Below are 27,089 nucleotides of genomic sequence, written 5' to 3'. Positions count from 1 at the left end.
ATTAAAAGGCAAAACACGCGTGACTACTGTAGAGTCCAAGGGTGCGGTAATGTTTGACCAGGTCACAACAAATAAAGATAAATTATTTCATACGAATAAGTCTGAAAATGAGAAGATTATTCATGCAAGGGAGACAATAATATATTTTTTACAAAATATTAAAAACAAATATGTGGTTACAAACTCCACAGAAGATGCTGGAATGGTTAATATAAAGAAAGGTCAAATTCAAATTTAGCGCGCGCGTGGGGCCCCCAACCAGTGCTGCCATCTATGAAGTGGTCATTGTTTTGTTCGGCGGGCGGACATATTTACTTCTCCATTTGTGTAAAATATCCTCGTTTTTACCACTCTAGGCGCCAGTGGTCTCTCGAAAGGATACTGTAGTTTATTTAAGGTAAGAAGTAAGCCGTGTATCACTTAGCGGAGGGAGAAACACTGGAGTGAGTTGAAATAAGAGAAGAAGTGGAGGGGTGGCTTGCTACAGCAAGCGAACTCGGCTAAGAGCGGCAAAACTCACCCACCGCTTCACAAACACGACGTGACTTTTATCATCTGTCAAAAATATACCACTTAACTCACCCGAGGGCCTTAATTAACCCCATAAAATTAAAGGTCTCGTTCAAGTTATCCATGTGAGGTCATTGTATACAGAGGGTTAATATGGAAATTATACGTAAAAGTGAGGTTAAAATAGACTAATTGTGAGGACAAGTAGGCACATAATGTTAGCTGTGTAGCAGTAAACATTGAGAGCATTTGGCCTACGTTGATTGACATTGATTCCCACGTGAACAGCTTACACTTGTTGCTGACGGAGTTTGGAGTGGCTAGCTACGCAATGGATCAGTTGTAATGTGCATTTCCTTGCACAGGTTCTGGCTAATTGGCTTCAATGAGTCGTTTGGTTTTCGAGAGAGTTTATCATAGTAAAAACCCTGTGTAAGAGGCACAAACGACCTGCAAAATACATGGTAGGTTCTCAGGTACTTGAATTTATTTTGTATACTTGCTTTTTAACCCAAATCATGCATTAATGTTTATCATGAACTTGTTTGTAAACTTTTAGCCTCCACACTTGTGGGTTGATTACCGGCAAGTGTGTGGTTGTTTTGTTTTCATGTTGGATGTACAGTAGTATTTGTTATTGGGGAAGTTGATGTGTGTGTCTAAGAAGAATTGGTAGTTTATTATTTTTTCCTTAACTCAAACAGTATATACTCTATCCACATCCTTTCAAGTGCTTGTTTGTGTAGTTACCAAGAGGTTATCACTTAATGCAGAAGTAGTATACATCTTACGCTTTTTGTGTAGTGGCTTGAAGGCTTCTGTAAAAGAAGTGTTTATTTTTGACTGATCCTACCGATTTTCACAATGGAAAGTAAAAGTAATATGCTGTTAAAAGTAATTACTCAATCACTCGTTGCTGAATAGCCGTAATAAACTTGTATGATGTGTGAGAAGTGTTTTAAAGTTGTTGGGAGTGATTTTTGTTTCATCTAAGTTATTGTGAATAACATGATAACTGTCTCATGAGTGGGAGTAGTTGACCTTGTTAAGTGGTTTGTTGATTCTTGCTGCTGTGGTAAACTGTGTGATGGTAGGGACTGACTTACATAAGAACATAAGAATGGAGGAAACTGCAGCGGGCCTATTGGCCCATACTGGGCAGTCCCGTTTACACCCAACCCCTATTGCTCATATAAGCATCCAACCTATGTTTGAAGCTATTCAGCATATTCGAGTTAATGATGATATTTGGTAACTTGTTCCATTCATCCACCACTCTGTTTCCAAACCAGTGTTTACCTATTTCCCGCCTAAATCTAAATTTGTCTAATTTAAAACCATTGTTACGAGTTCGCTCCTGGTTGGATAGTTTGAGTACCTTTGTAATGTCCCCGTTGTTTAGCCCTGCCTTCCACTTGTACACCTCTATCAGGTCGCCCCTCGCTCTACGTCTCTCGAGGGAGTGCAAATTAAGATGCTTTAACCTGTCTCTATACTCAAGGTTCCTAATGCCCGGGATTAGTCTTGTCATTCTCCTCTGAATTCTTTCCAAGGATTCTATATCCATTCTGTAATACGGTGACCAGAACTGAACTGCGTAATCAAGGTGTGGTCTCACAAGAGCAAGATACAGTTTTAGGATGACCTCGCTAGTCTTGTAACTAACACTCCTTTGTATGAACCCAATTACTTTATTAGCCTTGTTACGAGCAAAAACACATTGTTTACTTGGCTTAAGATTCCTACTTATCATTACTCCTAAATATCTCTCGCAGTCGGATTTCTCTATGGCATCGTTGTTCATCTGGTATCTGGTTTCCCTGTGTCCATCTCCTATACTGAGTACTTTACATTTGTCCACGTTGAATTTCATCCGCCATTTTTCAGACCATTCGAAAAATTTGTTTAGATCTTCCTGTAGTTTTGCCGAGTCCTCGTCAGATTTAATAACACGTCCTATTTTGGTGTCATCAGCAAATTTACTTATGTTGCTGTCTATGCCGATATCTATGTCGTTTATGTATATAATAAATAATAATGGTCCAAGTACCGAGCCTTGGGGAACTCCACTTGTGACGTTGCTCCAATGGGACTTGCTGTTTCCTGTCCTGTAACCACGCCCTAATCCATTTAAGGATGTTACCTTTGATGCCATGAGCTTCTACCTTTCTAATTAGTCTTTCGTGGGGACTCTGTCGAAGGCTTTGCTAAAGTCGAGATATACCACATCATAATTGTGCCCCTCGTCCACCAATTCGAAAATGTTCATTTTGATTTTACAGGGATATGGTGAACTTTAACTTTTCATTGTGTTTGACTAGCATTGTCTGTGATTTAAATAACTACATGTACTGTAAAGGCTACCAGGTTAACCAGCATAACCATCCCTAATTGGTTAATTAGGCAGTAACCTCGAAATATATATACTGTATTACAGTCTGTAACTATACAATAGTTTGTAGGTGGCCAAGCAGAAGGCCAGTAAGTAGTGACCTGTGTTTGATAAGGATCCCTCATTTGTTCTTGATAATTGCATTTTCTTTATATCTTTGATTGTAATGTTCACTTAAGTGTGTTTTAATGTGTAGAATGGAAATTTAGTTAACATGCATTTGAATTAATTAAAATCAGCATTTTGTTGTCCAAACCTAACTTAAGCAAACATATGTAAACAAACAAGACAGCAATCTTTACATGAGGATTTAAGAACATAAGAATGGAGGAAACTGCAGTGGGCCTATTGGCCCATACTGGGCAGTCCCATTTACACCCAACGCCTATTGCTCATATATCCATCCAACCTATGTTTGAAGCTATCCATCGTATTTGAGTTAATGATGATATTTGGTAACTTCGTTCCACTCGTTCACTACTCTATTTCCAAACCATTGTTTACCTATTTCGCGCCTAAATCTAAATTTGTCTTATTTAAAACCATTGTTACGAGTTCGCTCCTGGTTGGATAGTTTGAGTACCTTTGTAATGTCCCCTTAGTTCAGCCCTGACTTCCATTTATACACCTCTTTCATATCGCCCCTAACTTTACGTCTCTCAATGTCATTCTCCTCTGAATTCTTTCCAAGGATTCTATATCCATTCTGTAATACGGTGACCAGAATTGAACCGTGTAATCCAAGTGAGGTCTCGCTAGCGCAAGATACAGTTTTAGGATGACCTCGCTAGTCTTGTAACTAACACTCCTTTGTATGAACCCAAGTACTTTATTAGCCTTGTTTCGAGCAAATACACATTGTTTACTTGGCTAAAGATTCCTACGTATCATTACTCCTAAATCTTTCTCGCAGTCGGATTTCTCAATGCCATCGTTGTTCATCTGGTTTCCCTGTTTACATCTCCTGTACTGTCAGGCTTTATTGCCTTGGGTAATTTATCCACTGCTTTTATTCTTCTCAAATGAAAAGAAATCAATGAAAAGAACCGATGTGTAAAAAATTCAAGGAATATGGAGATGATTGCTCTTAAACCAACATCCCTTTGTTTTTCATAACCATCATGATTTAATGGCCATTTCCACACTTACGTGGGTTAGCTCTGCTTGCCTGATGGCAACTCTCCATACTCCATACTGCGTGGTCTCGTGCAGCCTCTCATCAGATTCTTGACTGGTGTCAGTTCTTTCAACCTCTCCGTCTGTCATTCTTAGCCTGCCACTGGCGCTCCTACCCCTCTGTGTTCAAACTTGTATTCCTCTTGAACCAATTGGTCTTCATCATTCTCTTCATATACCCCAACCATATTTCAGCCTACCTCTATGCTAGACCTTTCCATGATTCTTAATACCCAGTCTCTCTCTTAGCTTTGAACAGGGTTTCCTATCTTTCAGGGTCACATAACACATACACCTCACCAATCTCATTTCAGCCCACTCAAGCTTGCATACAGTATATGTATCTCCCACAACTTCCCATGTTTCAGTGCTGTACATTACATTTTCCACATTGGTTGCATAAATCTTTTCTTTAACACTAAACACGACAAAGAGAGGACTCAGATCACGACTAACCTAATGTCGACTACACAAACAGTAGAACTATGAGAAACAAAAGGGATGAAATTAGGGCATTGGTATATACCCAAAAATTTGATATAATAGCAATCACTGAAATGGATAAACTTAGACTTACGTGAGTTACCTGTCGAATACCAAATTAAAGGCTACAAATTATTCCATGCCAAGTGGCAGATTAGGAAAGGAGGCGGGGTAGCAGTCTATGTCAGGGATAATCTGAAGTGCAAAATCAATAAGGAAATAAAAAATGAACTGATTACAGAAACAATTTGGATGGAATAAACCATGGCAGGGAAAATTAATCATAGGAGTAATATATGGACGTCCTAATCTCAATAGAGTTAATGAACGACTTATTCGGGATGAAATGCGCAGGGCTTCCAGACATAGCAAAGTCTGCATAGTAGGCGACTTTAACGTAAGTCAAATAGGTTGGACCGACCTTATGGGTAATTCAGAGTCTGAGGATTTTCTTGAACCAGTTTAGAACTGTTTCCTCAGTCAACATATAGCCGAACCCACCCGGGGTAGTAATATACCAGATTTAGTTTTGTCAAACAGAGAAAACCTCATTGGTAATGTCAGGGTAGGGAATGAACTACCTAACAGCAGTCACAAAGAAGTGAGATTCAAACTAGAATTTAATGTCAGTCACATGGAATAGATCATTAAAGTCCCAGATTTCATAAGGGCAAACTTTGATAGGTTGAAAAGACAGCTGAGAGAAGGGATATTGCCACAGAGGGCGACCTCACTTTACCTGGAGGGAGACCTGACAACGATAACCTCTCAAAATATGACGGTTGAGGATGACCTGACCACGAGATCTGAAGTTGATGAGTTCCACAACAATTTAAATAATGAGTTACTTAATGCACAAAGGCAGAACATACCATACAAAAAACTCAGATCAAATAACAATGACCCCAAATGGGTAAATAATTATTTAAAGAATATTATTGTACAAAGGAAGGCTATAGGTAGAAGAATAAATCGTGGTGAAGTTTACCTCCGAGATTATTATAAGGTATTGGCCAGTAGGGTTAAGACCGAGATAAGAAAAGCATAGAGGAATAATGAACTGAAGGTAGCAAGGGAGGCGAAGTCAAACCCCAAGGGATTCTTCCAAATATATCAAACTAAAACACGAGACAAGATTGGACCAATACAGTCAAATACCGGCGAGCTAACAGTTTTCACCACTGAAAATTTAAACATGATACCCTAGGCACCGATTATATACAGAGATAGTGAAAAAAATGATTTAGCGAGATACTGTAGTAGGGACTAGTAATGATGTTTGTGAGCGAATAGACAAGTTGAAGCCTTATAAGTCACCAGGTCCCAATGAGATATTTGCTAGAGTATTAAAGGGATGTAAGGAAGAACTTTGTTTGCCCTTTGCAAATTTGTTAACATGTCCTTAAAAATGGGTGTAGGACCAGAATCATGGAGGATAGCGAATGTGATACAAATACTCAAGAAGGGAGATAGATCACTATCCTGTAATTACAGTCCAACTAGTTTAACATCAATTGTAGGCAAATTGCTGGAAGCAATAATTTCAAACTATTTGAAATCACCTGAAGAAGCACAAGTTTATCAATGATTTCCAACAAGACTTCACAAGTAGGCATTCATGTCTGACTAAACTACTGTATTAACATTCTTTTCAATTGTTTTTGATTCAGTGGATGACGGGCATGATTATGATGTGATATACCTTGACTTTAGCAAAGCATTCAGCCCCCCGACTAATACAAAAAGTGGAGGCTCATGGAATTAGAGGAAATATTCTAAAATGGATTAGGGCATGGTTACAGGACAGAAAACAATGAGTAAGCATTAACAGTACTAAATCCGATTGGGGTAACGTCACTAGAGGAGTACCCCAAGGCTTAGTACTTCGACCATTACTACTTATTATATACATAAATACATAGATATAGGCATAGACAGCAACATAAGTAAATTTGCTGATGATACTAAAATAGGGCTTGTAATTAAATCTGACTGGGACTCCGCAAAACTATGGGAAGATCAACAGAAATATTTCACATGGTCTGAAAAATGACAGATGAAATTTAATGTGGACAAATGCAAAGTACGTATACTTAGTTTTGGAGATATAAACAGATAAACCAGATATCAAATGAATAATATTGTTATAGAGAAATCCAACTATGAGAAAGGTCAATAAGTCAACAATGTGTATTTGCTCGAAACAAGGCCAACAAAGTACAGGTACTCCTCGACTTACGACCACCTGCACATACGACCGCCTCAGTCATGCAATTATTTTTTCAAATTACGTATTTTCGAATCCTGATGTTAGTGATCGCGCTTTGTAATGACAAAATTTTCGTTTGTAATTCCCTTTAAAATGGCTGGCAAGCGTAAAAGTGACAGTTCTCGTGGAGCTGAGAAGAAAAAGAGACACCCAATTTAGATTTTCTATGTATTATTTTCGCATTTTTGACTTACGACCTGGTCTTTGGCCCCTAACCCCGTCGTAAGTCAGGGACCGACTGCACTGTACTTGTGTTCATACAAAGGAGTGTTAGTTACAAGACTACCGAGGTTATCCTAAACTATATCTTGCGCTTGTGAGACCTCACTTGGATTATGCAGTTTAGTTCTGGTCACCGTACTACAGAATGGATATAGAATCCCTAGAATGAATTCAGAGGAGAATGACAAGACTAATCCCAGGCATTAGGAACCTTGAGTATAGATACAGGTTAAAGCATCTTAATTTGCACTCCTTCGAGAGACGTAGAGTGAGAGGCGATGTGATCAAGATGTATAAATGGAAGTCATGGCTAAACACAGGTGATATAACAAAGGTATTCAAACTATCCGACCAGGATTGAACTCTTAGCAATGGTTTTAAATAAGATAAATTTATATTTAGGTGCGAGATAGGTAAACATTGGATTGGAAGTAGAGTAGTGGATGAGTGGAACAAGTAACCAAACATTATCATTATCTCAAATATGCTGAATAGCTTCAACCATAGGGTGGATGGTTATATGAGCGATAAGGGTTGGGTGAAAACGGGACTGCCCATATGGGCCAATAGGCCCGCTGCAGTTTCCTCCATTCTTATGTGCTTGCTGTCAGTAAAGGCAGCCGCTAAACTTCCTCCAGTCAGTAGCATTTATTTTACAGTAGTCTGAGCTTATGGTCATTGCTATAAAAAGATCTTTGCCAGTAACCGTCAATTAAACTTGGGATTCATTTCTTGGTCAACCTTTTGTAAGACTGTGCATGTAAGTTAGCAGTTCACAACCTGTAGCTTTTTGTATTATTCAAGAAAGTAATCAACATTATTCTATAAAGAAAAAAATTAATAAAGCCTAGATAGAATTTTGTCGGTGCTTTGCTTGCCATAGCATGTGCTATTGTTTTTGCAGTTATCTCTGTTTTGCTGTGTATGTTCGTGTGTGCCTTTGAGAAAGAAACATTACCTAGAATAAACCCAATATAAATTAGGTTAAGTTACATGCGATAAAGGCATGGTCACGTGTCAAGATTACAGGCAAAGCATTAGAAATGGGTCCTGTAAACCTGATGGCCTGTTAAGGACAGTACACCAGTAGAGATGCAGCACTTATTCTAAGAGGGAGCATGGCCAGTCCTGCACTTGACTACCTTCACTTTCCTTAGCTGTAAAGTTAGTTACAATTCACAGCTGGGTGAACTTGGGATACCCTGGGCACAAACCAATGACCTTAAGGACAGGTGGTGGGCACTGTATCGACTCAGTTGCTGCACCCTAAGGCAGAACACTAAACTCGAGGATTATTTAATGTTTGGCACTTGTTGATGAAATGTTCCTGGGTATTGGACTTTATCTGTGGACCTCTTACCTTTGCCTAATACAGTACAGGAATCGTTTTGTCGAACATAATGTCCAAATGTTTCCATGTCCTGGTTTAAAGTTTCTACGAGGCAGAACAAGCCACCAAGTCTTCTTAGAAGGCTTTTGTCTCACTAAAATGTCTTTGAAACTTTTTAAATAAATTACTTCCTCTAAGTCCTTGGGTTCATTTTTCTAGAGTGAACATCCAGAATAACTATCACTTTTGGTTAAGATTTAGTATACCGGGGTAGGTCAAAGTTACAGAGGTCATGTGATCAGTATTTTCTGATGAAATTTTTGTCTTCTGTAGAAGACATTCCTTGGGTGACAAAAATATTGTAGAGTACTATCCTGTAGATGATCTTCATTTGTTGCTTGACTAAGTACTGTACAGTACTGTATGACAGGATAATTGATAAAAGTCAATACAGTACGTATTATGTTTTGTCTGGTTGTTTGTTTATTTGTCATCCTTAGCTAATAACTTTCAAACATGTTGAGATTTAGCCTCCAGATTCAGATATTAGATTACTGTATTAAGATCCATGAAGGGAAACTTGTTAACTTTAGTGGAGATTTAGTCATAGGTCATGGTCAAAGGCCATGTGATTAGCTGGCTTAATCTTTTTGATTAGATTCTAGTGTTCATTTGGCGGCTGCTGGATGATACCATACATGTTTACTGTACCGTACTAGGTGCTCCCCAGAGATGTTCTTTGGTTTATTTATAAGTGTTCTTAAGGTTCCCACTTTCCAAGTGGAGAACTTCAGAATAGTTTTAATGGGTTATCCCTTAATCTTGGGTGTTGATAATGAGAAGTAAAATTGTGTTCTGTAGGCCTGATGGCCCATTAACCCTTCAGCTGTGAAAAGCCAGTAAAGTTGTCTGCTCTAGATACTGTGCTAAACCAGTGGGCTCCTTAGATTTTGGCATAAATTTTTTAAATTGTGTGTAAAATGATACATTTGTAGACTTGTCCCATAGACCTAAAGGTCCCCAGCACCACCCTTGGAGTCCTAGCTACTCCTCAATACACACACAGTTGTCGTGGAGGAAGTATATTTCTCCATCTCCTAATGACATAGAGTCATCCACTGCTTGCAGTACAAGAGCCCTTAACCATGTCTAAACCAAACTGGATAAATTGTTTATTCTTTCATTGCCCATTAGCCTGCAAGCATATTTCTATTTTGATAAGAATGTTTTTTTTAAAAACTTCTATTTTTCATGACATTAAGCATCAAATTTACTGCAAGCACAGCTGAATGGTTAAGGGCAGTGTGATACAGCACACTGAGGCATTAAGAGTAAATGAGGAAGTATGGGATTGGAGGATGACATTTGTTTGATTCCTTTTTGGCTGTTCCAACTTCAAGTTGAAATATGATGACTGAGGAGAGGGGTAAACACATGTGACCCTATTGCTTTTTTAACAGCCGTACAAAGTTCAACCACCCTTACTGACTGATGATTCAAGTTGTATCATCCAAATCTCACCCTTTTGTTGACTTAAAATGTTGGTTGCATCATTCAAAATTAGGGTTCAACTTTTTTTTGGTTTAGTCATCATCATCATTTCATGTCCATTTTCCATGCTTGTGTGGGTTAGCCACAGTTACATGGTGGCAGCTTTCCTTGCTGCACAGTCTTGCAGTCTCTTGTCAGGTTCCTAACTTTTTCCCATGGCTCTCCACCACATTTAAACTCCAACTCATTTAAAACCAGACTTGACCAACACTGGCACAGGTTCAGATGCATTCTGGAGCCACTGCATCCCCAGTATTTGCCAGCAGTACAGAACAGAGATGTTAGCCCGAGTGGCTAACAGGCTGATCAGTGATGACGAGGATAAAGTATACTGTACACATAGGCACTGGGCGAGAAGTAGACAAGTGACTAAAGTAAAAAAAGACAGAAAATGCATTAACAGTTTAGAGGGAAGCTTAGGTATTATAATGGTATAATACAGTACACACATCTCGACCTGCTTTGTCACTTGTCTTTTTCTTGCCTGGAGCACCTCTGGTAGCTTCCCTGTTATGTAGAATACAGTACATTAGTGGGAGTTAGTGCTGATAAGTGAGTATGGTAAATTTTCTTAGCACTACTTACAGTACAAGGTACTGTACTCTTTTTACCAAAGCTATGACCCTTGTTCAACTCAAGAGTTTATCAGGGACTTACATCACCTTCAGCAATTTTGTTATTAACTGGTACTTATGGTTAGTGTTAAGCTTAATTGTTAGGTTATTCTGATCTTGAAGGGTAAAATTAGACTCGCTTGCTAAGTTTGCTGCGGCTTCCTTGAGTTTGAATCATCCTAGAGCCCTTGAGATGGTAAGTGTCCAACCTTGGCTGTTAAGTTGCCTGTGCTTGAACACAACTCTACTGTTGTATTCTTTATTACTCCACTAAGTCTGTGGAGAACTGATGGAAATTCATATAGCTAATGTGAAGTGTATTTTTGGTAATGCAGTAATAATTTACCTGTACTAACAGAACATTTTTATCCCAAATTTTCAGGCCATTGGAGCATGGAAGTATTGTGCAGCCAGTTTGCCTAATGGGGGTTCTCAGTCATGACCATCAGTTAACAATAAAACAGGGACCCCGAACCCATGGTCCTGAGCACACTGGTTTCCTCATAGCCCGGCCTGAGGTTGTTGGAAATGGAGTCCGACGACCAGGAGTATGTGGAGTCTGGTTCTGGGGTGATGGTGTCCAACCTCCCCCTCCTTTTTTCCTGGGGTAGCCCATCATCCCTTCATGAAATGAGTCTGGTGAGTGTAAACATTGAAACTATTTGTACAGATTATCAGAATCAGTTCATCCTTTATGCTTATTATCATTTTCAGTGGGGGGCATGGGTCAATTTATATTAGAGAACATATTTAGATACAGTATATATTTTTTTCTTATTATAATTTAAGGAAAAAGACGAATTTCTTCTTTTGCACTTTTCCCACATTTTACCCATAATTGAGATATTGTGAATTGAAAATCAGAACACTTCTAGAACATTCAATAATTTGTGGATTAAAAATGTAAGTTGGAATTGAACTTTATATGTTTTGTTGTCTGTGTTGAGTTTTTCATAATCAGGACCTTTTTTTAAATACATGTGCAGTACTGAATTAGCTGAAGATATGTACTCTGATAGACATGGAAAATTTGATAGGGTTACTGGTACTGTATGTATCACTTTCAGTAGCTAATTGTATATGGATTATTGTTCATTATTTTATGGTTTACTCATTGGCCGTCATCTAAACCATCCACCAAGTTTCAACAGATTCAGTCCACCTGTTAAGCTCTTAATGTTGTGTTTATTATTGCTTTGATTTGACATTTGAAGTACTTCTCCAGGCTTAAATCTGTTCATTTTTTAGCTTAAACAAAAACCATCTGTCAAGTTGCAACAAAATATATTAATCTCATTAGGAAATGTTATGGTAAGTTTACTTGAAACAAAAACAAATAAATTATGAATTTTGTTTCCTGCAGATAGGATTAATGAATGAAATGCTGAAAAAAATGGTTTGTATAGGTGTTGGATGAAGCAATAAACACAATTAAGATTGATTATACAGGATATTTTGGAAAGGTTTCATAATTTGGGGGGGTGTATTCCCGAGGCATATAAGTATAAATGACTCCTTGAAAATACAGTACATAAGAAAATAAGGAGTCTGCAATAGGTCGGTTGGCCTGTGCATGGCAGCTCCTGTCGAGAGTTACTACCACTCTCTATCATCCATGAATCTATCTGGCCTCCTTTTGAAACTTTCCAGCGTTCCAGCACTTACTACAAAGTTGCTAAGCTTGTTCCACTCGTCCACCACCATATTAGTGAACCACTTCCTTCCTATCTCCCTCCTAAACCTAAACTTTCCAACTTAAATCCGTTGCTCCGAGTCCTATCCTGCTCTGATATTATAAGAACTTTATATATATCCCCTTTATTGATTCCTTTCACCCACTTAAATACTTCCATCATATCTCCCCGCACTCTTCGTCTTTCTAGTTTCAGAGTTACAATGTATACCACAAAATTAGGTAGATGGGGACTGCAACAAGCCTATGGACATCAAACATAAAATATCGCTTTGGCAACAGGTTAAAGTTTACATTCAGGAAGGGGGTGGAACTTTGAACATTTACCGCATTTCCGTATCAGATTGCATATGATTGTAAATAATTTATACTATCAACACTGGATAATTCATTTTTAATATGTGGATTTGATCACATTCCAACCCCAGCTGTCATGTGTTATAACTCTGAAACTATGGTTTATGGACACTGGTCATGAAATAATTTATCCTAATGTATTTCTCATGAATACATCCCCAGAATTATGAAACATTTCCAAAACATGATTTGATACTAGCATATACTGTACCCCTCCATGAATGTCTGTCAATGAATGTCCCTATTGCTTGCATAAACGGAGACAATCAAGATTGTGCCTGACTCCCGAAGTTACATCTATCATTGACCAGACAGGTATATGTTAAGTAAAGAAGCTTGGGTGGCAGTGATATTTATGAATTATAAAAGAAAAAAAAATGACTGCATATAGTACAGGATACTGTAAAGCATAAGTACAGTTAGACAAGATAATTTTTATTACGTTGCCAGGGATATTATTGGAGGTTGTTTATGAGGGGAAAGTTGAAAACATTGTCCAGGCAATATTGGATACACTGACTGTTTATGGAGTGGTGTGGGAGGGAGGCCAGGTAGAGGAGAGTTTCCTCTGGGACTTTGACCTCAGATTAACGTGAAAAAAGTACAATATCCCATCAGTAGCCAAGGAAGGGTATGAGAGTATTAGATTTATTTTGTCTCTTCAAGTTGACATCAGCTTAACAACATGGTTTTAATGTGATGTTTGTACGAAGGTGTATAGGGTATAGAAAATGATATGGCGTGTTTAATTTTTTGTTTCAGGCTGAGCTGGAAGTGTTTGTCCCATTTATGGTGCGTTGCAGTATTGGAGAGGAACGTCAAGTACCATGGGCACAACTCCCAAGACCTACCTGGTGGCCAAAGAAACGCCCATTCCGCATGCCAACAGCCTTCAATACCATTGCCACACGGGCAGCTTTGGTGAGTATTTGGTGGAGGGGGACTATCAAGGCAGAACACATTTTCAACAGTTTGAGAGAGTGAGATACATTGTGTGAAGGAAAGATTTGTATTGGTCATGATTTTGGCCTTCCTGTATAGTATAGTAGTAGGAAGAGTGGTATGAGCATGCTGAAAGAATGGGAATGATAATGTGAAGGATGCTGTTAAAGTGAGGGGGATGAACACCCAGGAGGCATCAGTGTGTGTGAATGAGTGGTAAGTACGGTATTTTCTGATTACAGTAATATCTCTGTTAGCTGGAATCCCTCAAACCCGGAACCCTCTGATAGTCGGAATTGAAATTTTCTCGGAAAATCGTTCCCAAAGCCATAATTTTCCGGAAAATTTCGGCTTTAGGAATGATTGTCCGAGAAAATTTTCCCGGGACCCAGAAAATTCCAAGGATGGGTTTTTTTTTCGGGAAATTTTCGGGGATAAGGGAGTTTTTCTCCGGGCCCGAGAGATGATGTAATGGGCAATTTCTGGAACTTCTGAGAAAATTTTTCCGTCACCCGGAAAATTCCGGGGTTGAGGATTTTTTTCCGGCTGTGAGAGTCATCTTGTTACCCGGAAATCTCTCATTCCCGCAAGTGCTCTGCACCATTTGTTGAGTGGAGATATCACTGTATTTGGGGAAGGACGTGCTGCTCATGGGTGGTTCCAGGCTTGTGTGAAGTGCCATGGATAAATTAGATTTGGGGCCTTGTTTTAGAAAGGGAAACAAAGGCTGAACATGTCTTCTACAGCATTCTCATGACTACCTTGAACATGCAGGTTTTGTTCACATTTGAGTTCTGTACGGGGCATGTCTTTACCCCTTGAGTACTATGAGAACCTTACAGTCATCACACTCAAGGAGTTAAGCCTAGTGTCATTGTACCTGTGGGTTTGGGTCATCATACACACAAGTGGTTAAATGCATACAGTATACATTATGTAGATATGGTTACACATGTTATGATTATAAAGAGTGAGTATGTTGAAGAGGTGTTACACTGATGGATCACTTTTGTTGTTCAGTATTCTAATACAGTATATAATTCTACCAGTTATCCATGTGAGTTGAATGGTGCATCAAAATGTTTGAATATTGTAAAAAAAATCAAAATTTGTCAACCACTTGAGTGTTTGATTTGACAGTTTTTGTTATGTTAAAAAAAAAATCCTGTACCTACTGAACCATTGTATTAATAGTACAGTACAGTATTCCATTTACATTTAAGTGGGTGGTAGAGGAGGTATAAGGAATTTGAATATAACCCATAAAATTGCGACATTGATTTAATCAAAGGCTAAATGTAATTGTATTTGCAGTTTATTATTTTGTTGAGATTATACAGTACAGTACCCTGTACTTGGATTTCTTAGAGAACTGTTGTCACAGAGGGGCAGTATTGTGTGTGTTGGAAGGGTGATATTGAGTGAACATGCTTGTTTTTGGGTGTCAACAGGTGTCATATGTCCTTGATAGGGTTTGAACATTAGTATGCAGGAAGAGGTATGGCTGAAGGAATGCAAGCAAAAGCAGTGGATAATTCAAGGTTTGCCAAGAGGATAAAGAAAGCAAGAATGACAAGGAGAATGCAAGCACAGAAAAAAGATGATTAAGGGGTTGAGGGGGGAGGAAGATTCTGTGAGCGATCAGGATGATGTGTAAACATAGGGAGTGTACAAGACAGTGGTTAGTTAAGTAAAGGATGGAGAGCTAAGATGTTATTTAAGGTAAATTAAAAGAATGACTGGATATTTGACTTTAGGTGCAAAGAACATCTGGAGTAAATTAATGCAAAAATTATTCATTTGGCGGAAATTTCATTAAGAATAAATTTTGACATTTTAGAACTACAATACTGTATTGGCTTTGATTTATTTTTTCCCCTCTCAAACTTTTGTGTGGATTACTTCAAGGTTTTCATTAACATTAAAAAGGGGGGATAGGGGAAATGGTGTGGTAGCTCTCATGATGCAAGACAACAGGAAAGGGCTGAGACACTTTCAGAAACATACCACATTTACTCATGAGTCAGGCTAATGCTGACAGGATTTTCCTTCTTTCGCAGGTGGACCTGGTGGAGCGATGTTACAGTTTCCATGGTTGCGAGTACCTGTTACAGTTTTGTGCCTCACTGGTATCTCAGATGCCTGTGTCCGGTTATCGTTTTAATGATAACCGGGATGGCACCACCTCTATGTATCATGGGACTACTGGCAAACTCCTCGTCACCTTCAGGAATGAGAACAGGGTGAGTACACATTTTTGTTTTACTTGACAGCAAGAAAATTTGCCAACTTGTTGATGGATGTGGGGTAAGTACAGTATTTTTACTTATTATTATTTATTTTGTCTGGTACAGTTGGGGTCAAAGTTCTTTTCCCTCCCAAAATGCAGCAGCATCGACCCCAAACGAGATACAACAGTTAAGGTAAGTCTGTTCGGAGACTCATTCCCGTGACTCGGTTTCACAGTGGGGAACGAACTTTTGTCCGCTCTTGTCTTGTGGGTGAGATGAATTAGATTTCTGCATTTGGGATTTTTTATGAGTTTTCCATCTTCCTGTTTCAAAGTGGTGATTCTTATTACACCAATTGGTGGTGGTATTGGAACAGAAGGGTTGTATGTCATGTATCAGCAGTTAACTACCCGGTACAGTATTTGTTTATAGATGGCAAGTTGAATTGCTTGTCATTTGCAACATGATGCCTATTTACCATATACAGATAAATATTGTACAATACTGCACTGTATTTCACAAAAGCTTCGCTAGATGCACAGACAGAAAAAAGAGTGACCACTGAATATCACAAAAAATTTTTCCCAACAAATAAAAGTAAACTATTGTAGGAAATTAAACAGCAAGTGAGATATAGCATTGGAGATAGCAGGACTTTGTTATATATTATGGATTTAGTTGTGTTCATTGTGTGTGTGAGGTGGTGTCGTAAGGTTGAAGTTTGTGGCAACCAGTGCGTGTGTTAGTTCTATATCCATGCAGTGGCAGATGCATGCATAATGCTTCGTTACATATTTTCGATGTATGACTGGTGTGCCTCCAACGTTTGTCACTTCTCTCTTCAACTGCCGCTATTTTATAGATATATTACATCGTTTAGACATTGGAATGTGTTTGTTGTGTTTACTTTATATAGTACCTTGTTGTGTGTTAATATACAGGAGGTAAAGGGCAAATTTATTCTCTCTCTCAATTCAGGAGAGTTAGGCTTTCAACTTTAAGCCTGCACAAGTAAAAACCATCAATTTCGATCACGTGGACGAAACGCCTGAGCTCCATGATATGCACATTTCTAGTCATGTCCTCCACCTGACACTTGTGGTGCCTCAACCATTGAAGTAATATGTTGGTGGGTTGACTGATATCTTCCACCAATATATTATGGGTTGTGAGGTTGTAAAGGACTCGGGGATATATCTTGATAGTTAAGGTAGTTATTGTATGAGTAACCTTAACCTCCCGTGGCTGTAGTCTTGCTGGATAATATTATAAAGTATTGTATGTACTATCTCACTTCAAACTCATAGTATCAGATTTTTAGCCACGTTTTATTAGGCTTTCCTGTATGCGAAAGTTCGTTAAAAGGGAATTGTATTTATTTATTTTTTTACTTATAAATGGTGAGAGGGAGAAAGGCAACTGACATATCAAATCTGGTCAACAAATTTCCCCGTGCCAAAGGCTGAAGGTATTTTAAGCAAGACGTTTTGAACTGTTGGGAGTTTGGTATTGGAAAACACTGTCGTAGTTCCCCTGGGTGCTAGTTAAGGCTAGGGTACGTTAATATTAAAGTTTAATCATCGAGTTAAATAAGGGGGGGTTTATCTTCATGTGATCCGTTGAAGTACTGTGAAGTAGTACCTGTAAATATTAACCCACGTTCGTATAACCACTTTGATAGTATTCTAAAGTAGATAATGTAATTTGTTTTGATCTGGAATAGTACAGTCATCATCTTTAAATTCTGATCTGAACTGATGGCAGCTGGGTGAGGTGCCTTTTAGACTAATTGTTACATAGTAAATTGCTCTATCTGCGCCCACTAATTGTAATTTGAGTAAAGTGCTCGAATGTGTTATGAAATAATGTGAAGAATTATATTCTAAAATAAATATTTTTGTGGTAGCAGTATCCCAGATATTATATATCATAAACATGTTACGTTTCCCGTTGTTAGCTTGTTTGTTTTGAAGCACGCGTCGATACTGGCAAGAAATGAACAGCTACATGGGATAAGAAACCAATTAGGGATCATGTACGCATAGCTACGTCCTAAATAATTCGTTGTGAACCAGCTCTGCAAAATATTATCGCTAGTAATCTGTTCGCAACGTTCTTGGCCTGGAGCTGCATATTTACAGTTTAATTTGTCAGCATGTTTGACACTGAACTCGTGGTAATGACGTTGGCGGACACGTCATTGCTACGTCACTCCATATAGTCGCCGCAGCCAATCACGAAAGGATTTCATCATGTGTTGCGTCTTGTGGTTATTTTGTAGCCAATCGTGCGCGTGGTGGTGTTGACTTACACAGCACGGACACCTTGGCTGTCTGATTTGTACGTTATATTTCGCGTCACATTCTTCGCGTATTACATACAAAGGTGATGTGAAACCATGTTTAAGAGTGTAGCATTTCCTTAATTTTAAGGCCTTACAGCTCGATTATTAGAGAACTGAGAACACATTTTTATACAATTGATGTGTATATAGTTTTGTTTCGCTGCCTTTGTCATTGTAATTCATTTATGGATATGAATATGAAATTAAGTTATTAATGCTTTTACCCTTGTCGTTCCGGTTATTGTTAGCAATAAGTAATAGTCATTTAGAGTTGGTGTCGTCGTCGTCGAGATAAGATGGATCAGTGCCATTAGAAGCATGCTTCAGCGTTAGCTAGGCTGGAAGTGGTGGTTCAATGGCGTGAATACCTCAGCATTCAACTTGTCAGGCGCCTTCCTAGCTGCTGCGCACTACTGCGCTGGCCATGTTGACGTTGACGTTGTGTAAGCTGTAATTTCATAATGGAGCTTCCCTCCCTGACCAGATATCCCTCCTCCTAGTGACAGGCCTGGCACTTGACATTATTAGGGACCTCACGCTTTGCCATAAACAGATGAAATGTACCGGACCCCCCACACTCGTCATTCTGTCACTTTATGTAACTTGTTGACAAAACCTATGATCCTTCAGGCTTCTACGCCCTTAATGCATGAGTCATAAAGGCAAGCATGAGCTTAGCATCCTTCCCAGATGGGCGCTGTAAACGCTTCTGCGCTTCACCTTGCACAGGATGTAAGGGGGTGCCCAATAAACTAGCCCCCTCGCGGGCAATCTAAAAACAAAAACAAAATCTCATAAAGGAGCCTTGTTGTAGACGTAACTTAATAGGCATAACTGTAATCATACATTTAGAATTAAGTAAATTTGAAACAAAAGCCGATTGAATTATTACAAAGATGTTAATCTTTAGCAACATCATATTTTATTTATTTTATACGTAAAGCCATACCTAAGAGGAATAATTGTAATGTACAGAAATAGAAATGTGAAAAATGAGATACTTTGGTCATATAATTAGGGATGAGGGAATAATAATAAATATTAGTGGGCAAAGTTGAGGGTAGTAGGGCCATGGGAAGGCAGAAACTGAGATGAACGAATGAAATTAAAAACTGGGTCCCCAGAGATATACAAAAGCCTTAGACTTAGAGGGTTGGTAAAAACAGCCCGAGAACATTTAGAGTGAAGGACTGTGGTCGCCAACCCTCAGATATGAGGGCGGTACTCTGATAGCTAAGACCAACATAATTATCATCTTGAAGCAGACGAATAAAATGAGAGCGAAATACTATACGGCAGTGTTATTTTGTAGACAATTATTATGGAATGACAACAACATAAATTAATGGTATTTAGAAGTACTGTACTGTTCAGTTCATATTGGAAATAATACCTAAATATTCACGAGTTTGATATCTTATTTATATTTCAATATATTATTTTGAACATACAACATTGTTACCTTGACCATATTAAAATAGCCACCTGCGCTATTGCGCACTGTAACTTCATAATTAAAATAACCTCCTCTGAAAATAATTTAATATATACATAATTTGGTGAAGTAATTTTAGTTATAATACAGTAGTGACATTTCCAGCGTAATTATGTAAAAGATAAAGTGAATATGAGAAATGTGTATCATATATTTTGGGATATACTGTATATTTTTTTACACGTAATTTGATGAGTATTGTAATTAGGGTCATTAGGGAGGTATTTTATCTGGGTCTATATGGTAAGTATTTATTGTAGTTAATTATAGAATAAGTATTTTCTATGCGTTATTAAGACCGAACTAATTTACCCAAACCAAATTTAACATGACATTGTAATGTAAGGTAACCTGACGTAACTTAACCTTACATAACCTAATCTAACCCGACCTTATGTAATCTAACTTAACTTAAAGTATCCTGATTTAACCTCACCTAATGTAACGTAATCACATTGATAGAAAAAGATGCTACTTAACCAAATTAAACACATTGTAACCTAACCTAACCAACCTTGACTTTAGGTAATCGGTTTTAAGGTGTTAATAATCGGCTTTATGTATTTATAATCGGGTTTTAAGCGGTTTTTAATCGGTTTATAGTCGGTTTTGGGTATTTATAATCGGTTTTAGGCGTTTGTAATCGGTTTTTGTGTGTGAATCGGGTTTACGCTGTTTTGTAGCTTTTTGTAGTCGGTTTTAGGCATTTACAATAGTTGTAGGTGTTTTGATCTGTTATAAGGTGTCTATTTGAGAGCATTAAGGTTGTGGTTTGTGTAAGGAGCGCTTCCCAGTGGAGTGACCAAGGGTGGTGTGTAGGATCCGCGGACAAATTTAAACTGGGCCCACCGGACAGAATTCAATTGGATTATACCCTACCGGACAGAATTTCATTGGACTATTTCACGCAAATGCGGTTAGAAATAAAAAAAAGTGGATAATTATCAAGAAAATGGTTATAAGATAGATTGGGTTGGAAGAAAATGGGGTCTAGATAAACAATTGGAGATGTACGGCAAGAAATGGGTTGTAGTAGAAAAATGGGCAAGGCAGGTGGAAGGTTTGGGAAGCGACGAGAATATGCAGTGTGACGTTACCACGAGGCGAGTCGGGAGATAACGTGACCAAATACCTTGTTGTTGACCTTGATTGCGTACGTGTTTGTATTACTCTCTCTCTCAAAAGCCGGTGTGACACAGGTAATATTTATGTTTGTCATTAACTGTAAGGTGAACGTGCAGCATTGTTACCTGTGTTACCCAGTGGACTTAAACTTATCCTAGCCTTCGTAACCTAACCGATCCGATGTATTTAACTAAGCCTAGTCACTTTGGTTAAGATGGTCAAGTCACCCCGACCCAACCTGGCTTAACCACTGTTCCTAACTTAGCCGAGTCACCTTGTTTAACCTAACGTAACCTAACCCAGGGTAGTTGTTTGGCATGGTAGAACGGTTAAATGCATTCCTTGATATCTTTTACGTTCGTATTCCTGGGGTGAATTGTATTTTAAGTCGTGAATATTTGTAGTACTTGCGCGTGCGTCTCTTCCTCTGTGGGTGCGTCACTGCGTCCGTCCGCCCGTTTATAGTTCGCATGTGCGTCCGTCTGTGCGTTGTTTGTCACCCAGTAAGATCCTGGGTTGAGTTAAGGTTATCAAATATCTTTCCTTTCTTTGAGGGAGTTAATGACCCTGTGTGTGTGTGTGGATAGTAACAGGTGTGGTGGATCGTGGCAGGTGTGGTGGATCGTGGCAGGTGTGGTGGATAGTGGCAGGTGTGGTGGATCGTGGCAGGTGTGGTGGATAGTGGCAGGTGTGGTGGATAGTGGCAGGTGTGGTGGATAGTGGCAGGTGTGGTGGATGGTGACAGGTGTGGTGGATGGTACAGGTGTGATGGATAGTGGCAGGTGGTGGATAGTGACAGGTGTGGTGGATAGTGGCAGGTGTGGTGGATAGTGGCAGGTGTGGTGGATAGTGGCAGGTGGTGGATGGTGACAGGTGTGGTGATGGTGACAGGTGTGATGGATGGTGGCAGGTGTGGTGGATAGTGGCAGGTGTGGTGGATAATGGCAGGTGTGGTGGATAATGGCAGGTGTGGTGGATAGTGGCAGGTGTGGTGGATAGTGACAGATGAAGTGTCAATTGTTAGTGACTCAACTCCAACCCCCCAGTGAATCAGTCGCCAAGGGTCTCGTCAGTGAGTCAATCGCCAGTGACTCATGGGTGACTCTTTGGCTATCGTGGGTGTACCTAGAAGTTGATCCACTGCCCTATACGGTAATGAACGGCTCCGTGACCGCAGCCTCTTGGAAAATAAACCATTCTGCTGCTCCAACAAACTTTCTCTTCCCTCCATCCCCCTCCATCTTCCTTTCCCCTTGTCTCTTCTCTCCCTTTTCCCTTGCCCCTTTCTTTCTCCTTCCCCTATGTCCTCCGCATCCCCTCTTTTCCCTCACCCATCTCTCTTTTCCCTCATTCTTCCCTCTCTCCTCTTCCCTTGTCGCCCTCTTCCCCTTGTCTCCCCTCTTCCCTTGTCTCCTCTCTTCCCTCTTGTTCTCTTCCCCTTGTCTCCTCTCTTCCCCTTGTCTCCCTCTCCCCTTGTCTCCCCTCTCCCCTTGTTCTCTCTTCCCTTGTCTCCCCTCTTCCCCTTGTCTCCTCTCTTCTTCCCCTTGTCTCCCCTCTTCCCCTTGTCTCTTCCCCTTGTTCTCTTCCCCTTGCTCTCTTCCCCTTTGCTCCCCTCTTCCCCTTTCTCTCTCTCTTCCCTTGTCTCCCCTCTTCCCCTTGTCTCTCTTCCCCTCTTGTCTCCTCTCTTTCCCCTTTGTCTCTTCCCTTGTCTCCCCTCTTCCTTGTCTCCTCTCTTCCCCTTGTCTCCCCTCTCTTTCCCTTGTCTCCTCTTCCCTTGTCTCTTCCCCTTGTCTCCTCTCTTCCCTTGTCTCCCTCTTCCCCTTGTCTCTCTTCCCCTTGTTCCCTCTTCCCCTTGTCTCCTCTCTTCCCTTGTCTCCTCTCTCCCTTGTCTCCTCTCTTTCCCCTTGTCTCCCCTCTTCCCCTTGTCTCCCTCTTCCCCTTGTCCCCTCTCTTCCCTTTGTCCTCTCTTCCCTTGTCCTCCCCTTCTCCCCTTCTTCTTGTCTCCTCTTCCCCTTGTTCCCTCTCTTCCTTGTTCTCTCTTCCCCTTGTCTCTCTCTTCCCCTTGTCTCTCCCTTGTCTCCTCTCTTCCCCTTGTTCCCCTCTCTTCCCCTTGTTCTCTCTTCCCTTGTCTCTTCCTTTTGTCTCCTCTCTTCCCTTGCTCCCCTCTTCCCTTGTCTCTCCCCTTGTCTCCCCTCTTCCCCTTGTCTCTTCCCCTTGTCTCCTCTCTTCCTCCCCCTCTCTCCCCCTGCCCCTCTCCCCTTGTCGCCCCTCTTCCCTTGTCTCCCTCTTCCCTTGTCTCCTCTCTTCCCTCCCTCTCCCCCCTCACCTGGGTTAAGAGTTTCATCATTAACCAGCGTGGTCTAAAGTTTATAAAGTTTGGCTGGATGTTGGTGGTCGTATCGCCGTCACGCCCTCCCACATCCCGACGCCCATCCCACACCCCGACGCTCATCCACACTTAGCACACACCTATCATACCTAGCACACCCCACCCACACCCCGCCCGACCCCACCCACACCTCCCGACCCCACCCACACCCTCCATAAGGATGTGGGGAGAACGTATCATCGCTAACAACAGACATACGGACACACTTTAAAACAATACAGAGGCACACAGACGCGGTTTTCAGGAAGGTAATAACACCATAGAGAAAAAGACAAATTTTGACCGTAAAAGCACAAGCAGACAGACAAAGGTTACGGGCAACACAGTCGTAGGTGAGACGGACGCTTTTCACCCCTCGTGCAACAAAGTTACTCAATGGTTTTGAGGAGTAGCGTCACCCCGGACCCCCGACCACATTTTTCAACACACCGATGACACCAACAGACGTGCATACACAGACACACAGCAGGAGAGAGAGCAAACACATCGACAGTAAGAGTACCGGAACTGAAACACAATAGTAAGAATAACACACACACACACACACACATACACACATACACATACAGTAAAACAGACACAGACAAACAGCAATGAACGCAGACAGACAGACAGACTGACTCCACCAGGAACAGCGCCATAGGTCAGCTTTGCCATTACTCATCACCCAGTCCATAGTAAAACAACTCCCTCTCATCCCCCTCCCCCTCCCCTCTTCCTCTCCCCTTTCCCCCTTCTTCCCCTTCCCCTTCCCCTTCCCCTTCTCCCCTCTCCCCTTCCCCTTCCCCCTTTCCCCTTCCCCTCTCCCCCTTCCCCCCCAACCGTCCACCCAAGTAAATTAAATCTCCAAATTCCCTCATCTAATATGTCCAGTTAATTCTCTCGTGAACCTACCTGGTACAGCACCCAAGTCGACAAGTTATTCCTGTAAATTTAGAGGTGGTTTAATACAGTATGTGGGTGGTATACAGTGTTTAAGGTAACCGTATATGGAGATCCTGCCTTGTATGGTGTGGGCCTTATATACATCATACAGTGTAGGTGTCGATATGTACAGTGTTTTCGTTCTTCAGTGTTTTAATGTGTACAGTGTTTTCGTTCTTCAGTGTTTTAATGTGTACAGTGTTTTCGTTCTTCAGTGTTTTATCTTGTATGGGGATTTCAGTGTTGCGGTGTATGTGGTTTTATATAAATTCTTCAGTTGTACACATACATACATACGTACATACATGGAATACATATACATACATACCCGGTAGTGGTAGTGTATATTTGAAGGTACATGAGGCAACCGTATACACTGCAACGATTACATTATACAGTATATTATGACGTGGTCCGTATATATATATGGAGGTTGTTATACCGTATACAGTGAATGATTCCTATAACGCGAGGCTTAAATAAATGTAGGTCTCATATATCTGTTATACGGCTAATTAATATGATGGGTGTATACTGTATTTAGTTTGATAAGTAATGAAAGCTGGAGTCAGTATTTTATGTATATTAATTGTAAATCGTCTTTGCTCAATTCGGGTAAAGTAAATATCAATTATGTATTGTTATCGAGAGACACTATAGTGAAATTATAGTGAATTATAGTGAAGGCTGTTTTAATTTACGCCCCCGTGAATAATGAAACAGCCGGCGAGGTGAAATTAAATACCTAATGTGTAATGTAAAATTGAAATGAAGGAAGAATGTTTTTTTTTTTAAGTTTGAATGGGAAGAATAATTGCTTTCTCAGGAGTCGAGTCATTAGTGAATTAATTAGGATCACGTGGAGATTACCTCCACCCCCTCCCACCCAGCTTATTTCACCTGATGATTAAAAACACTAATGTTACCTGGAGGGGGGTTAAATCTTCAGGTGAGTCTTAGATTAATGTTAAGCTGACCAAATATTATGTTGATTCAGTATAGAAAATAATGTTTGTAATTTGTATTATATATATCTATCTATATTTGTCTCAGGTCTATATATGTGTATACCTATCTAATCTGTACTCTATAGCCTGTATATGTAACTATCATATGTATGTATAGGCTGTGTATGTATAGGATGTGTATGTATAGGCTGTGTACGTATAGGCTGTGTATGTATAGGCTGTGTATGTGTTTAATTTTTGTGTGGGATGATCAAGGTGTGTATAAAAGCCTGAAGGAGGGGAGGAAGGATAATAAGAGAAGGTGCAAGACAAAACAATGTGGAAAGTGACAGACAATGGCAACAGGTAGACCTCTCTCACCTGGAATATACAGTGATGAACAAAGTGAGTGTTCATATTCGTGTTCATTCACAATGCTGCATATTCATCCACTGTGCATACTAAATTGAGTCGCAAGTGTTGATGTCTGAATCACTAAGAGATTGTGCGTGCGTGAGAAATGTGCGTGCGTGAGAATGTGTGTGAGAGAGAGATATGTGTGTGATAAATGTGTGTGAGAGAGGGGGTTAAGAGCCTCAGTGTTAACAAGTTAAATGAAGTATCGATGAGGACATTTAAGAATAATACGTCTCTCTCTCTCTCTCTCTCTCTCTCTCTCTCTCTCTCTCTCTCTCTCTCTCTCTCTCTCTCTCTCTCTCTCTCTCTCTCTCTCTCTCTCTCTCTCTCTCTCTCTCTCTCTCTCTCTCTCTCTCTCTCTCTCTCTCTCTCTCTCTCTCTCTCTCTCTCTCTCTCTCTCTCTCTCTCTCTCTCTCTCTCTCTCTCTCTCTCTCTCTCTCTCTCTCTCTCTCCTCTCTCTCTCTCTCTCTCTCTCTCTCTCTCTCTCTCTCTCTCTCTCTCTCAAGGAGCCCTGAATGTCAAGAGCTTCCTACGTTAAACCTTTCTTGAACTGGCTCACCTCAGGCTACACCACGGATGGGTTCTCAAGGGTGTCCTGCGTTAAACCTCTCTCTTTCACCGTAAGGAGAACGCTTGAAATGGTCTCGCTTTAAGGATGGATTGGTGATTGTGACGACGCCGGATACTTGACTCCACTATTACTAGGACTCGAGGATAGAGTTTCCAATATTCCAGAATGCGTTTAGCTGGATTCTTAAGGCCCTTACGTTAACCTGTCCCCTCTCTTCCCATCTCATCTCCCCATCCCTCCCCTCTCTCCCCCTCTAACTGGAGTTGTAAGAGTGTATGGACAAAGGATCGATTCATAAAAAGGTCAATTGTTATTTTTGTCTCCATACCGGAGTTGTGAGAAAAGATCTTCCCTCACTGGCTCTCTTTAAGCTACAGGGCAAAACATGGTGGGCGAAATGGCGTCGATATTACACTTGGACTCTATGGTAACTTGACTTGTTCTCATATCATCAGTTCAGAGGGTCGATTGTACTTGACACTGCATTATACAGCTCGTTAATATAAGGTGTGGTCGTTGTATGGGCCGGCAGCTTCTACACCGTAAACGAAGGTACTGGTCAGGTAGCCTTCCTTCAACCGGCCATCCTTGACTATGGACGGTCATAATGATGTTTAGATATACCGTGGTTAGTGAGTATAGGTTTATTGTCAGGGGGGGCTAGGGTAGGTGTGGGTGTTACTGTGGGTTAGGATGGGTATACGTGTGTGGGTGGGTGGTGGGGTGAGGGTGTTAGTGTGGGTTAGGATGGGTATACGTGGGTGGGTGGTGGGATGAGGGTGTTAGTGTGGGTTAGGATGGGTATACGTGTGTGGGTGGGTGGTGAGATGAGGGTAGTGTGGGTTAGATGGACGTGTGGGTGGGTGGTGGGATGAGGGTGTTAGTGTGGGTTAGGATGGGTATACGTGTGTGGGTGGGTGGTGGGATGAGGGTGTTAGTGTGGGTTAGGATGGGTATACGTGTGGGTGGGTGGTGGAGAGGTGTTACTGTGGGTTAGATGGGTATACGTGTGTGGGTGGGTGGTGGGATGAGGGTGTTACTGTGGGTTAGGATGGGTATACGTGTGTGGGTGGGTGGTGGGATGAGGGTGTTAGGATGGGTATACGT

General features: G+C 40.5%; 1 protein-coding gene across 2 annotated transcripts in view; it reads left to right on the top strand.

Annotated features, from left to right (window-relative positions):
- Nucleotides 1–287: 287 nt before the first annotated feature.
- The window catches only part of LOC121875105, a 119,618-nt gene continuing 92,816 nt past the window's right edge, over nucleotides 288–27,089 (top strand). Inside the window, exons 1-4 of one of the 2 annotated variants that reach the window (XM_042379462.1) lie at nucleotides 288–397; nucleotides 10,930–11,186; nucleotides 13,360–13,518; nucleotides 15,600–15,782. In XM_042379462.1, coding sequence (XP_042235396.1) covers nucleotides 11,076–11,186; nucleotides 13,360–13,518; nucleotides 15,600–15,782 — 453 coding nt within the window. In that variant the 5' untranslated portion in view covers nucleotides 288–397; nucleotides 10,930–11,075. Of the gene's footprint in view, nucleotides 975–10,929; nucleotides 11,187–13,359; nucleotides 13,519–15,599; nucleotides 15,783–27,089 lie in introns of both variants that reach the window. The other variant, XM_042379463.1, reaches the window with a different exon arrangement.

Source organism: Homarus americanus, unplaced genomic scaffold (assembly GCF_018991925.1).
Source record: "Homarus americanus isolate GMGI-L3 unplaced genomic scaffold, GMGI_Hamer_2.0 scaffold36970, whole genome shotgun sequence".
NCBI lineage: Eukaryota > Metazoa > Arthropoda > Malacostraca > Decapoda > Nephropidae > Homarus > Homarus americanus.
Note: the sequence above shows the minus strand (reverse complement) of the source record. Positions and strands in the feature narration are given on the sequence as shown.